The sequence below is a fragment of the Hippopotamus amphibius genome, chromosome 1, assembly GCF_030028045.1.
Source record: "Hippopotamus amphibius kiboko isolate mHipAmp2 chromosome 1, mHipAmp2.hap2, whole genome shotgun sequence".
NCBI classification, from domain to species: domain Eukaryota; kingdom Metazoa; phylum Chordata; class Mammalia; order Artiodactyla; family Hippopotamidae; genus Hippopotamus; species Hippopotamus amphibius.
The window spans coordinates 45,872,447-45,887,946 of NC_080186.1; the positions used below are offsets into that span (position 1 = coordinate 45,872,447).

Consider the following 15,500-nt stretch of genomic DNA (forward strand, 5'->3'; position numbering starts at 1 on the left):
AGATTCGAAAGCGATGGCAACTGCCTGCCCCACACATGCACATGCCTGCCCACCTCGCAGATCACCAGAGTCTGTCTGGGCCCGGCCCACATTGGACCGGTTAAATGCATCCAGCCCAGGTCTCCAATTCCTTCATATTGTCGTCTTCCTCTTCCTTCTTCTTGGTGGGTTTTGATGGTAGGATATAGAGGGAACATTTGGTAGAGGGACTGTTTCCGGTCCACTGATTTCCAGCAAATTCTTGTCTTGTTCCTCCTATTCTAGTTCTTCTAATTCTGCCATGAGCTCATCCTCTTCAAACTCTTCTCCAAACCTTACATGTTTTGAAATAGCTGTTGAAATCTCTTCTGCAAGTTCCTGCTGGTCAGCAATGTCCTGCATTAACTCATCGACTTTATTGATGTTCGTGTTGTCGTGGGCAGTTGGTGGCATAGCCCATGTTCCTGAGCTCCCCAAACACCGACCTTGTTGCTGCTCTCAGTGCCAGCCTGTGCCGCCTGCTCCCCGCCCCGCCACTCCCTGCCGCCTCAGGCCCCCTGAACAGCTGTGTGTCTGTAAGCTGTGTATTTCTCCTGGTTTCCCTGGGAACATCTTGCTTGGAAACTGCCATCCATCTAAGCTGCCCCTACCCCACCCCGCATGCCCACACCCCAGCTCTCCCTCTTCCACTCCACTTCCTTGTCTCCCGAGTGATGTCTTGGCCCCCAGTGTGCTCACCCCATGCCCTACTCGGTTCCTTTGTGGTCCAGCCGGTCACGTCCCCACATTCTTCCTTTTCTCACTTCCCACCTGCACCTTCTGCAGGGGAGAGGGTTTTCACATGGGGACGCAGTCTGACCTTGGGACAGATTCTGTGCAGATGGTGGGTTCCTGTCCTGCCATTCTCCTGCCCTCACTGGTGACCCCGGACAGGCTACATCTCCTCTCTGAACCTCTCCACTAGCGCTTCATGTACCTACAACCCAGGTTTCTGGGTGGCATGTGTATTAATTTCCCAGAGCTGCCATAACAAAGTATCACAGACTAGATGGCTTAAAACAACAGAAACTTATCCTTTCACAGTTCTGGGAGCCAGAAGTCTGAAATCCAGGTATCGACAGACCGCATTTCCTCTGAAACCTGTGGGGGAGAATCCTTCCTGGCCTCTTTCTAGCTGCTGGTGGTGGCTGGCCCTGCTTGGAACTCCTTGGCTTGTAAATGCATCCCTCCAGCCCTTGCCTCCATGTTGTATGGCCATCTTCTCCCTGTGCATCCTGCTTATGAGGACACTGGTCACATTGGACTAAAGACCCACCCTACTCCAGCATGAGCTCATCTTAACTGATTACATCTGCACCTGTTTCCAGCTAAGCTCACACTCCGAGGTCCTGGGGGTTAGGACTTCCATGTGTCTCTTTGGGGAACACAATTCAATGTGTAATGGATGGAACAGGGAGGAGCCTGGGGGAGGGGAGGAAGCCCGAATTCAAGGCTCCAAGCCAGGCAGCCAGCTTGTTAATGTCCTGCCTTCTCTCCCTGGTGCAAAACCCCGTAGGTGTGGGTCGCTACCTCAACACCCAGCTGATGGAGACAAAGGACCGTCGGCAACGATACTGGTCCCTGTTCATGGGCGGATCCAAGCGCTACCTCTCAGACCTGGCCCGGGATAGGCTTATGCAGTGAGTGCCTCTGGAGCTCCAGCAGAGGGGCGAGGGCACGGAGGGGCTTACCCTGGGCTGGGCTGGGGGCTCCCCCGTCGTGTGCTTGGTTCCCATGGGAACACAGCTGCTGCCCCTAGTGCCAGCCAAACAGCTGTGGCAGTGGAAAGAGTTCAGATCCTGGCTCTGACGCTTACTGGCTGTGTGAGGAGGGGCACAGTTGCTTAACCTCTCTGAGCCTCACTTCCCTCAGCTGTCAAATGAGCGGAGGACTGTGGAGACCCAGGTGAGATGCTCTGTCTAAAGCTGGTGGTAAGGAGGGAAGGAACACAATGGGGGCTAACTCCTCCACCCACAACCCACACAGTCTAGGATTGCCTGGCATGGCGTCCCCACATGGAATCAGTTTCTTGGTGTTGAAAATGGGGTTGGTAAAACTCATCTCAGGAAGTTGTTGTGAAGCCTAAAGAAAAAAGTGCATGAATACTGTGGCTCACTGTCAAACAGCTTGCAGGTGTTAGCTGCCGCCATGTTTTATTGACCTAAGATACCATCGATTGCCACATAATCTCAACTTCAGAAAGGTTATCATATGAATAAACATGCACTTGAGGATTGGAAATTCTGTCATTCTGTCACTGGAAATTCTGAGACCATGAGGACCAGATTCTGGGGGACCACGTCTCTCACGGAGAACCAGCTTTTCAATATCTTCATCAAAGTAGACCTGTGTCTTCCTTCTTGATTGACACCCTTGTTTTGGTGGATTCCTTAGGAAGGGTAATGAGAGGTGACATTTTTGATTTTGGCTTTGATGTTGACTGTCTGCCTGAAAAAAAGATTCTTTTTCCTTTCTGCACAGCTGATCAATAGTTTGGCTGGAAAGAAAACTTTAGTTGGAAATCACTTTCCCTGGGAATTGTGAAGGCTTTGCTCCATTGCCTTCGACCTTTAAGAATGGTTGTTAAGAATTTCAATGCCATCTTGGTTTCCTGCCCTTTGTATGCAACCTGCACCTTCCTCTCTGGAAGCTTGTAGGTTCTTCTCTCTGTCCCTTGTGTACTGAAATTTCATGATGATGGGTCTACTGTGAGTGTATTTTCATCCATTGCTTTGGGTACTTAATGGGTTTCTTCCTTCTGGAAACTCAGGACCTTCTATTCTGGGAAAATTTTTTGTGTTTTTGTCTTTGGTGATTTTCTCCCTTCTCTGTTCTCTCTTCTCTTTTTTAGATGAATGGTAGACATTCTGGTTTGATACTCTCGCTTCTTTTTTCCCCTTGTTTCTTATTTCTGCCTTTTCTCTCCTACTTTATGGTAAATTTTCCTTGTCCTTTTGTTCGGACCGTGCTATTGCCTTTTGAAAATTTGGCTCTTTTTTAGTTTCTGAGAGTTCTTTTGCATTGTGGATTGCATTTTTTTTTCCTTCTACTAGCTGCCAGCGCTGTGCCATGTATGTGATGCCATTTAAGGATGAGAGTGACAGTCTTCCTTTAGTTTCCTTTTGCTCCCTGCATTGTCTTCACTTCTTCCCATTCCTTTTGTTCTTTAGCTTTTTCATAGTTGAGAGGGAAGCACTAAGAAATGCTGTGAGTCTGGGTAGCGCTTCACTGGGATTGGGATCTGGCCATTCCATTGGGAGACCTCCAAAGTCAACGTTTCTAGGTGTTTTTTGTGGAACCATTCAGCTTCTCTAGAAAAGGATCCTGCATCCTGGGGGGCAGGGGACTGAGGTGAGTGTGGCTGCTAGTGTTCAGGGGAAGGAGGCTGGGGGTCTCAGTCAGTGTATGGACTTCCACCTCCTCTCTCTATTCTCACTATGACGGCTGTCTGCCCACCTCCCACGGAGCTCCCTCCCCTCCCCCACCAATACTGGCCTTCCAGTCTCCTGCTGGGTGGGTGAAGTGTGTGTGGTGGGGAGTGTCCAACTTTCCCCTTGTTTCCAGTTATCAGTCTTGTACCTGCTTTGTGAGATCCTGGTGCCTCCAATTCCCGCGCCCCTCTGGGGTTTGTGGCAGGAGCTGGCAAGATTCTCATTGGCTCCCCTGCTGCAAGCAGCTTGCTTTTAGGCCCTCTCAGCTCTTTTGGTACCTCCCTGCACTTTGCATTTCCCTGAAATATGGTAACACCCTAGTCCCTGATACCTCTTCTCCCTTTCTTATGTATTTATCTAAAAAAAAAACCAAAAAACTATTTATTTATTTTTGGCTGCATTGGATCTTAGTTGTGGCATGTGAGATCTTTCACTGCAGTGCATGGGCTCTTCGTTGCAGTGCGCTGGCCTCTCTCTCCAGTTGTGGTGTGCGGACTCTCTAGTTGTGGTGCACAGGCTCAGTAGTTGCGGCATGTGGGCTCCAGAGCACATGGGCTCTGTAGTTGTCCCATGGCATGTAGGATCTTAGTTGCCTCATGGCGTGTGGGATCTTAGTTGCCTGACCAGGAATCAAACCAGCATCCCCTGCATTGCAAGGTGGATTCTTAACCATTGGACCACCAGGGAAGTCCCTCTTGTTTGTCTATTTAAAAATAATTCCTTTATAGTTTTTTTAGTGAATTGCAGGAAGGAATACAGGTAAATGCATGGATTCATCTGCTTTGTTTAACTGAAAGCCATGTGGACCACTTTTAGTGTGCAAAAGCATGCTCTTACCCTTTCTAACCAAGGTGGTTAGCCTTCTTTTACAGGTTTTCAACAGGACCAGAGAAAGGAGCAACTTGCCCAAGGTCACACAGCTGTAGTGATAGAGCTGGGACTAGACTCCAGTCCTTTCCTCCTAGATCAGGGCCTGTTCCACATACCAGTGCCCTTGTGAGGATGTGGGGGCGGGGGGTTGCTGGGAAGAGTGACATGCTCTGATTCCGACAGGGCTACCTCGCCCCAACCACCCTGTCCACAAAGCCCCATTGTACATACTGTTTGCTCAGCAAAGGGCTCTAGAAAAGGGAAGGATGCTCCACCCCCACTGGACCCTCAACTTTCTCCCCCTGCACATCTGTCTCCCTCGCAGGTCCAATTTTATTGTTTTACCACTGTTAAAATCATCCAACACTCAGGCCTGTGAGTGTTACAGGATTTCCCTTGTAACCTGGCTTAGGATTCTGTATCTATTACTCAGTTGTATGACGTAGGACATGTTACTTGGAGACAGACTTTCATCTGAAAAGTGAGAGTAAACAAAATAACCACTTTGTAGAGTCTACTTTAAGAGTCTACTAAAGGAGATTATTCATGTAAATGTGTCCTGCCCTGTGGATGATGTTTTGTAGGTATAAGTGCTGGCTTCCCAGGCCATTAGCTGCTGCTATGCCTTGGCAGAATTCTATCTTGTTAATACAAGGGGTAAGTTCTTTACAGAGGCTGAAAATGAACATCACCCAGGAAAAGAAAATACAGTGGCTTAAATCACCCTTTGTTGCCAAAGACCCAAGGAAAAGATTCTACTAAGAAAGAGATTTGACAGAGACAGGGGAGAAACAGGAGGACATTTGACCCTAAGGGAACTTTGAAAGACGAGGCCAAAAACGTTAAATGTGACAGTAAAATACTAAAGGTTTCTCATGAAGTCAAGAACAAAACAGGGATGCCCATATCACTGACATTCTTCAACATTGTTCCGGAGGTTCTAGCAAATGTAGTAAGGCAAGAAATAAAAATATTGGTAAGGAAGAGCAAAACCATCACAATGTATAATATGTGTGTTTACCTAAGAAATCCAAGAGAGTTCATTTTAAAACTGTAAAGCTAAGGAAGCAAGTGCAGTAAAGTGTGTAAGTAATTTCCTCTAATACTACAGCCACAACAAATAGAAAACTTAATTGAGAAAAAGAAAAAGATTCCATTCTTATGAGCTACACAAACAATGCAATGCATTGGGATAAACTTAATCAAGTATATTTAAGGCATAAATGAAGAAAACTATAAACCTTCACTAAAAGATGTTGAAGAAGGCCTGAATAACTGGAGAGAATACCATGTTCAATATTGGAAAAATAGTAATTCTCCCCACTGACGTACACATTTAGTGCCTTTTTTAATCATATCGGAAGGGGGTTGGTAGAGGGAATTGAATACATTTATTATAAACTTTGAAAGAGTAAATGCATGTGAATATTAAAAAATATTTATATAACCATCCCATTAAAAAATTCATTGCCATATGCAGAGACAACACACTGTGGAGGACTAGGCCCCAAACTGTTGACCATGGTTACACATTGGGGGTCTTTTGCATTCTACCTTGTTGTATTTCTGAAATATTTGAATATGTTTTTCAAAATAAACCTATATTATTTTTATAATTAGAAAAAAAAAATAGAAAAGGACAAGAACTCTTGAGGCAGACTATACAAAGTATGGGCTCTCCTTGTAGACCCATCTCTGGCTGAGTCACCCTTTGTCTTCCAGACCTCAGTTTTCCCATCTGTAAAAGGGGAATACTTTATACCCTAAAGGATATGGCCAGCCATAATTAAGGCTTATGAATGCTACTGAAGGAAAGCCAACCAGCAGGTGCCTGTGGGTGTCTGATGGTCAGGCTTGTGCCTGATTCTCCCTGGGGCTCAGGTTCATCGTTCACGAAGCCCCGACTCAACTGGGCTCTTGGATCAGGAGGACTGTACCATGAGGCACAGAAGGTAGGTCATAAGTTGGGAAGAAGGATTTCCTTATATGCGCTTTCATGGATTCATTTGGAAAGAACTGTTCCGCGCTTAGTTCTGCCCTGGGTCCTGCTGAGCTGCTGACTGTTTTCAGGTGATGAGAAATGTTCTCTCGTTTGTTCATTGAGTTTTTCATTTCTGAGTTCATGTTTTAATTTCCAAGAGGTATTTTTATTTTCTGAATGTTCCTTTTAGTAACATTTCACGAATACGCTGCTTTCTTATCCTTTGAAGATACTATTAAGACAAGTTTGCCTGATGCCCTCTTTTTTTCAAAATTTTTTTCATGTGTTTGTTTTGCCTGTAACCTTCCACGTCAGAGATTTTTTTCAAACATCTGGTGAATCTTGACTGTGCACTCACGTCCAACTGAAAACCCTCCTGGAGGCTGTGGGGCCCGTGTCGATCATTGGCTTCACCATAGCAGGACCAAGCTGAGTGTTTTCACTAGGGGAATTTCAGTGTCAGAGATGTTAGATCTTTTTCTTTTGGCCTTGGCCAGAGAAAGCTCTTTTGGGAGATGTAAACCTTGCTGCCAGTGCTTTATGTGGGGGAGAAAAACCTAGAGGTCTCAATATTTAGTGATCGAACTCCCATTTGATTCTGTTTTTAAGTAGGATACTCGTGACATCAACTCTGCCTGATGTCATCCTGTACAGAGAACCTCTCTGTCTCCAGAGAATAAATTCTGCCATCTTCATTTATGAAGGGCATTCATCTGGCTGCAGAGAGGGAAGTTGATATTACAGAGACTTTCAATCAAAATCCTCGCTTTGGTTCCACCTTCACTCCCACTTCCAGAGGTACCTGGAATTCCTCCGTCTTTTGGAGTGAGGGAATTCTTAGCTTTAACTTCTGCTGGCTTAGGATTTAGCTTTCTAGGGTATGCTAATATAGTTACCATTCTTCCATCTGCTTTTCAACTTCCTAAATATTCTTTCTTACTGCTGCTGCTTCTATTCTTTTTGTCCTTGTGGGTATATGATTTTAAATTTGTATTCTTTTTCTCCTGTTTTAGTGAGATTTCAGGAGGGATGGAGGTTAATGTACACACTCAATCCACTAAAAGTGTGGTGAAATTTCTGAGTTCAAAGGTAAAATAAAAATCTTGCAAATATCATATCTAAGAGGACAAATAACCTACAATCTAAATAAAAGACAATCAGACATGTTTTGGGCCTCTCTTCTGAAACATGAATGATAGAAAACACTGTTTATACAAGAAAAAGACTTGAGACTAGAATTCTCTAGGTAGCCAAACTGTCATTCATGTGCAAACAGAGATGCACGAGAATTTGGGATGTATACCAAAAGTATCTTTTCTGAAAATATTACTAGGGGATATACTCCAATCAAGTGAAAAATGAATTAGCATAGGAGCTCAAGAAAGGGGAAGACATAAAATGTCAGACTATATCTAGCTATGATTTACCAGATAAATGTGAAGAACAGCAAAAAGAAAAAGTGGTGACACAAATACCAAGCAAAATAGAATTCAAGGCAAAAATATTAAATGGGACAAAGATGAGTATTTAATTATGGTAAACAATAAAATCCATGAAGAAGTTATGAAAACCATGAACCTTCATACACTCAAAATAACAGCGACAAACTCCCACAGTCATAATGGGAATTCTTAACAGCCCTGTCTGAGAATTTGACAGATAAGGACAAATAAATATTTGGAGGACTTGAATAGGTATGTTTTACTCCATATTATTTTCAGATACTCATGGAACATCTATAAAAGTTAATCTTCTAAGAAAATTTCACTTAAATATCTAAATTAAAAACACCCTGCATAGAAAATCTTAGGTTACTTTTTCTAAACAGAGTACAATAAAGCAAGACATTAACAATAAAAGGATAACCTGCAAAACCAAGTACTTGGAAACTAGTAAGTACTCTTCTTAAAAGCTCTTGCGTCTAAGAGAAAATCTTGTTTGAAATTACAGTGCATTTAGTAATTAATCACAATGAAAATTCTATATCAAAACTGTAATATTGGGCTTCCTAGGTGGCGCAGTGGTTGAGAATCCGCCTGCCAATGCAGGGGACACGGGTTCGATCCCTGTTCCAGGAAGATCCCACATGCCGCGGAGCAACTAAGCCCGTGCGCCACAACTATTGAGCCTGCACTTTAGAGCTCGTGAGCCGCAACTATTGAGCCCATGTGCTACAACTACTGAAGCCCACGTGCCTAGAGCCCGTGCTCCACAACAAGAGAAGCCACGGCAATGAGGAGCCCGCGCACCACAACAAACAAGTAGCCCCCACTCACCACAACTAAAAAGAAAGCTCGCACACAGCAAAAAAGACCCAACACAGCCACTAAAATAAATAAATAAATAAATTTATAAAAAAAGAAACCTGTAATATTGTCAAAGCACCCGTTAGAGGAAAATTCATAGCTTTAGTTGCTTTTAGTAGTAAATAAGAGGGACTTCCCAGGTGGTGCAGTGGTTAAGAATCTTCCTGCCAATGCAGGGGACACCTGTTGGAGCCCTGGTCCTGGAAGATCCCACATGCCACGGAGCAACTAAGCCTGAGTGCCACAACTACTGAGCCTGTGCTCTGGAGCCCATGAGCCACAACTACTGAAGACTGTGCACCTAGAGCCCATGCTCCGCAACAAGAGAAGCCATGGCAATGAGAAGCCCGCGCACGGCAATGAAGAGTAGCCCCTACTCACCACAACTAGAGAAAGCCCACGTGCAGTGACGAAGACCCAATGCAGCCAATTAATTAATTAACTAGTTAATTAATTAAAAAATAGTAAATAAGAAAGATTGAAACCAACAGAGGCAACCGTTTGATTCTAGAAGTTTAAAAAAAATCAAAATAAATTTAAAACTAAGGCAGGAGTAAAGAATTAATAAGAGCTAGTGGAGTCTTGGAAGGATAGAGGTGTTCTCATTGGAGCCTCATAACTGCATGTTGATGTGCTGTTGTTAATCCCTGCCTTCGGCTCTAGGGTGGTGGCCACGATCCAGTGTGGGTGTGGATGGAAAAGTGTAGCGTCCACAGACTGAGGGGCTGTTGAACGATTTGGTGTTGAACTATTTGCAGCCTTCCGTTTAGGCGAGGGAGGGTGTGTGTGGGAGTTGTAAGGTGTCGTTCTGGAACGTGTAGTGGCAGCTAATGTTTCCTACCTGTCCCTCCCAAGCCTCACCTACTTCTTCCTGCCAAACCGCAGGTTCTGGGCTTCCAGCTAGGTAGCCTGGGGTTTGACTCCTGTGTGGGAAAGGCAGCCTTTGGTTTTTCATTCTTTAAAGCTATGCACACAGGAGGTGCTTTGTAAATGTGGTTGACTGACCAATGGAGCAAGTTTGCCACCCGGTCACCTTTCTGGCTCTTACGGTCTGGTCTCTTTATTCCATCATCTGGCCACCTTCTGGCCTTGTGGACATGTGCACTTTGCACTCTAGCCAGGCCATGCTTTGTATCACTTTTCTGTGCTTTGGGCACACTGTGATCTGTTCTTGAAACACTCTTCTCCTAGTTTCTGCCTGGAAAATTCCTATTTATCCTCCACAACTCTACTTAAATATGAAGATTTCCCTGATTTTTGCAGACAACACCTCTTTATTCTCAGCCTTGTGTGCATTCTCAGATTGGAGCACTTTCCCATTGTGTTATAATTATTCACATGCCTGTGGTCCCTACTAAACAGAACTTCTCTATCCTCAAACTCCAGTGTCTAGCTGGCACACGTAGAAGGAGCTCAATGCATATTTGTTAAAGGACGAGTCAGTGCATTAATTGATGAAATGGTCCAGAGTCTGGATAAGTTTCCATGCAAGGAAACTTCCAGTTGGATCTGGCAGAAGCTTATTTTTCCTAAGTTTTTTCGCTTGACATTTTATTATGAAAAATTTAAACATACACCAAAATCGAAAGGATTTTACAGTGTACCTTTGTATTTGCATCACTTAGATTCTACCATTAGTGTTTTACTCTTCTTGCTTTATGACACATCTTTCTGTCTATTAATCTATTAATCACCCATCTATTATCATCCTTCTATCCATCTATTAATTACCTTACAGTTTGATAAATTTCAAAGTAAATGGCAGACATCAATACTTCCTCCTAAATACTTCAGTAGGCATACTGACTTTTTAGCATTTTAAACTAAAGTCACACACCTTGTCCAGAAATCTGAAATTGAAATTGTAAGTATCCATTGTCATAATAACAATAATAATAAATTCTTATTAGAGTATATTTATAATATTCAAAGTGATTTTATATGTATTTACTGTATACAACTTTAAAAGGTAGAAATTACTCTCAGTGTTTTTCAGTTGAGACAACTGAAATTCGGATAGAGAAAGGGATTTCCTAAAATTGCTGCTAGGTAGTAGCATTCATGCATTCAGTCTTCAAAAATTATTTGAGCACTTGCTATGTGCCAGGCACGTCATGGGACACTGCAGAAGAGAACCACACAGATAGCAGTTCTGTCCCAGAGGGGCTCCTAGCTTCCTGGGGAAGGCCCTCAACCTCCATTCTACAGTTAAAGGGCAGTGTGAGAAGAAGGATAAGGGCAGGAGGGGCCCAGGACTTTTCTGTGTCCAGAACACTTTCCCCACTCTTTCCCCCACAGCTTTCTGGAGGATGAGACCAGGAGGGAAGGCCCTTTGAGCCCAGGAAGGTTAAGGCACAGATAGCCTTCATGGTGACCAGTCTTCCTGTCCTGGCCCCACCTGCCTACACACAGTCACTCCCCTGTCACCTGCTGGGCCTCTGTGCATACTGTTTTGGTGGGAGGTTTGGAAGTTTGGACAGGAAAGGGGAACTCAGGAAGTTCAGCATGGAGTCCCCCTTCCCCAGGGCTCCAAGCTGTGGTTCTTTCCACAAGGGTTCACTTCTTTCTGGGAGAAGAAAAAAATTTAGGACAAAGGAAAGAGAATGAGCAAAAGAAAGGAAGCAGAAAAGCTCAGGACGTGCCTGGAAAACACTAGATGGTTCATTTTGGAGGATGCATGGAGTGTGTAAAGGCAGATTACAGAGAATAAGGCAGGTGGGGTTGGCTAGGTCAGTCCTTACAGGCCCTTCATTGTGAAGATAAGCTGCTCAGACTTTATCTGACCTGTGAGAAGCCACAGAAGAATTTTCATAAAAGATTTATAGTAGTAAAACTTACAGCCAGTAAAATTCACCCTTTTGAGACATACAGCTCTATGAGTTTTTCCCATTTCTGTGAGTTTTGAAAAATGCATGTCGTCATGTAATTAATCACCAAAAAGAGACAAGATATAGAATATTACCATCAGCCCCCAAAATTTCCTTGTGCCATTTGTAGTCAGTCTCCTCCCCTTCCTTCAATCCCTGGCAACTACTGATATGATTACCAAATCCTATAGTCTTACCTTTTCTAGAATGTCATATAAATAGAATCGTGTTGTATGTAGAGTTTTATCTTTCATTTTGCATGGTGTTCTTGAGATTTATCCATGTTGCTTGTATTAGCTGTTTGTTCCATTGTGGAGGAAGGGCTCTAGGCTTGTGGGCTTCGGTAGTTGTGGCACGTGGGCTCAGTAGTTGTGGCTCGTGGGCTCAGTAGTTGTGGTGCATGGGCTTAGTTGCTCCATAGCATGTGGGATCTTCCTGGACCAGGGATCGAACCTGTTTCCCCTGCATTGGCAGGAGGATTCTTAACCACTGTGCTATCAAGGAAGCCCCAAACTATTTTCTGAAAAGCTTGTATGAGTTTGTATTCCCACCAACAATGTATGTGGTACTTAATTGCTTTACATCCTTGTTAACATTTGGTATTATAAGGCTTTTTTTACTTCCAACTTTAGCCATTCTAATAGGGGTATTTCCTTGTGGTTTGAATTTGCATTTTTCTCTAATGACAAGATATTGGGCATTTTTTCATGTACCTCCTCCATATCTCTTCTTTTGCACATTTTAAAAAATGGTTGCTTGTTTTCTTCTAAGTTTTGAGTCTTTTATATATTCTAGGCATGCATCCTTTATCAGATATGTGTTGTACAAATATTTTCTTCCTGACACTTAAAAGGGTTTTAACGGGAAGTAACTTGTGTTTTAAAGACATGCTCTATGGATTGTTGGGCGGGGGGTGGGATGGGGCCAGATGGAGACAAGGAGGCTGTCTTAGTGTCAGGTGAGAGCTGAGGCTCTGAGCCAGGCCAGGGGCAGTGGGCTTGGGGGGAGTAAAGAGCAGAAGGCATGGAGACCCACTGGATGGTCATAAAGGCCTCTTTGACACTGTGAGCCCTCCCTCTTGCCTTCCTTCCTTTGACAGATATTTGTGGACACCACCTTCCAAGCACCTGAAACAGTCTAGGCATAGAGGAATTATCAGTAAAGACAACCACCTTCATCAAGTTTACATCTTGGTGGGAAAGACAGACAATGAACAAACACAAACGTGTGTGCACCATAATGGCTGGTAGATGCTGCTGGACACACAAAGCAAGGGGTTCTTATGAAATGCCATCTTCCAAATGGCTTCTGAGATGAAACCAGAGAGAGTCCTCATGGCTTCCACTCTTAGGAAAGAATCTGAGCAATGGAAAGGATGCTAGACTGTGGTCAGAGGCACGGGGCTGGAATTCTGGTCATCAGGGTGACCTCAGGCAAGTTCCCTCCTTCTTCTGACCCTCAGTCGCCCTCTTGGGATGATCTTTTAGGTGCTAGGATTTTGTATTTGAAGTTCTTACAAACCACTTTGGGGGCTCTGATGAGCCAACCTAGGTGCACAGCAGAGGAATCTTCTCCTTAGAAGCAGGCTGTTTTGTTGGAAAAGCTCTAGAGGTCATCAATTTTGACCTCTCACCCAATGTAGGATCCCCTAGGAAGCGCCACAAAGAGGTACCTGTTCATCCCTGTGGGTGTCCATCCCTGCGGGTGTCCCTCCCTGCGGGTGTCCGTCCCTGCGGGTGTCCGTCCCTGCGGGTGTCCCTCCCTGCGGGTGTCCGTCCCTGTGGGTGTTCCTCCCTGCGGGTGTCCATCCCTGCGGGTGTCCCTCCCTGCGGGTGTCCCTCCCTGCGGGTGTCCATCCCTGTGGGTGTCCCTCCCTGCGGGTGTCCCTCCCTGAGGGTGTCCCTCCCTGCGGGTGTCCCTCCCTACGGGTGTTCCTCCCTGCGGGTGTCCCTCCAGGGGTGGGGGGCTCACTCTCTTCCAAAGGGACCGGTTCCATTTTCTCTCTCTCTCTTTTTTTTTTTGCCTTATTTCTAACTTTTTATTTTTTATTTTTTTACAATAAACTGCATATATTTAGAGTGTACAATTTGGTATCCCAGTCTCCCAATTCGTTCCCCCCCCTCTCTCTTTTTAAAGGGAAAGTATCACACCTTTTACTAAGGGGAAGTGCCCTCCAACCGTGGACTATAATTCAGAGCCTATTCCTTATACCTGAGCGTGAAGGACAGCCTGCAGTGCCTGGAGGACACAAAGGCCTGAAGACAAATTGGGGGATGGGAGGGTAGGAGTGGGAATGGGGGGTCTTGGAGAAAGGGCACATGGGAATGGCTGGGAGAGGGGAGAAGTGTGGCGGGATCACTTTTGCTGGAGATGTCTACCAGGAGATCATGATGTCTGCTGGGCCAGACATCTTTTGATATGAGAAGTCAATTATCCTGAGAATTCAAATTGGCCAGTGACATGAAAGATGGGAGGCAGACAGAAGATGGACTAAAGGGGTGGAAAGTGGTTGACACTCTTGGAACCGCTTTTATTCTAAAGCCAAAGTCCTTGAATCCCTGTTCAGTAAAATCCAAAGAGAGTTGGGAGAGTGGAGCGTATGTCCTAAGGCGCTGTAGTTTCTCTCCGGGAATACTCTACCTCCATCCCAGGATGCTCCCGGAAGCTCAGCAGGGCCAAATGCCATAAGGAGGCTGCTGACCTCCAGGAACTGTGCAGCCACTGGGAATAATCAGTTCTACCCTCTAAGTCAGTCTAGCCCAGAGGTGGGTCTGTGCAGGTCAGTCACAATGTCCTGAGCTTCTGCTTTCACTGTTTTCGCACAGTGAGAGATTGTGGGATGGCAGGAGCGTGTTGTCCTTAGAGAAAAGGAGACAGACACACAGCCTCAGCCACAAAACCCACATAATGATAAAAAATACTTCAAATACTATTAAGAGCATGAGTGCCTTACAGAAAGCAGTTACTTCCTCACTCATGTCAAAATGACTGTTTTGGAAGAAGTAAAAGTGACCTTATTCACGGGCATATTGTCTATTGAAAAAAAAAATCCTACTGAATTCTCAAAAAGGCAGATAAGCCAAACTAGGTGGAAATTAGATCTAATAAGTCAGCAAGCTTTCAGGAAATAAAATCGATATACACAAGTCGACTATTTCTATACACTAGCAATAAACAACCAAAAAATTGAAAATTGAAAATGCTATATATAATAGCATCAAAACTATGAAATACTTAGGTATAAATCTGACAAAAGATGTATAAGATTTGTACGGTGAAAACTATAAAATACTGCTGAGAGAAATTAAAGAAGACCTAAATAGAGGGAGAGATATACTGTAATCATGGATCGAAAGACTCAATATTGTTAAGATGTCAATCCCCCGAATTAATCTATAGATTCAATTCAATACCAATCAAAATCCCAGTAATTTTTTTTAAGTTGACAAGCTGGCCCCCAAATTTATATGAAAATACAAAAGACAGAAAATAGCCAAAATTGCTTCGAAAAAGAGGAACAAAGCTGGAGGACAAACATTACCTTATCCCCTGATGTGTAACTGGTATCAGAATAAGACAGATAAAGGAACAGAATGGAGAATCTAGGAACAGACCCACCTATCTATGGACAACTGATTCTCAGCAAAGGTGCAAAGACAATTCAGTGGGAAAACGTAACTATCAAATATCAATATGCAGAAAAAGATGAATTGTGGTCAGTGACTCACATCATATAAAAAACACTAACTCAAAATGAATCATAGTCCTAAATGTAAAACCTAAACTGGGAAACTTCTAGAAGAAGACGTGGGAAGAAAACCTTTGGACTTTGGGTGAGGCAGAAATTTCTTAGATACAATTTAACAGTTGAACTTTGAATAACACAAGTTTGAACTATGTGGGTCCACTTATATGTGGATTTTTTTCACTAAGTGTGAACAGCAGTACCACACAATCTGTGGATACAGAGGACTGGCTGTGAAGCTATATACATGGATTTTTGATTGCATAGAGGGTCAGAGACCCC

At 44.1% G+C, this 15,500-nt stretch overlaps 1 protein-coding gene across 1 annotated transcript in view; it reads left to right on the forward strand.

Moving 5' to 3' along the window:
* Nucleotides 1–13,688, forward strand: part of CIMAP2 (ciliary microtubule associated protein 2) — a 30,469-nt gene extending 16,781 nt beyond the window's left edge. The window contains 2 exon segments of the mRNA XM_057745778.1: nt 1,525–1,658; nt 13,610–13,688. Coding sequence (XP_057601761.1) covers nt 1,525–1,658; nt 13,610–13,688 — 213 coding nt within the window.
* Nucleotides 13,689–15,500: the final 1,812 nt, after the last annotated feature.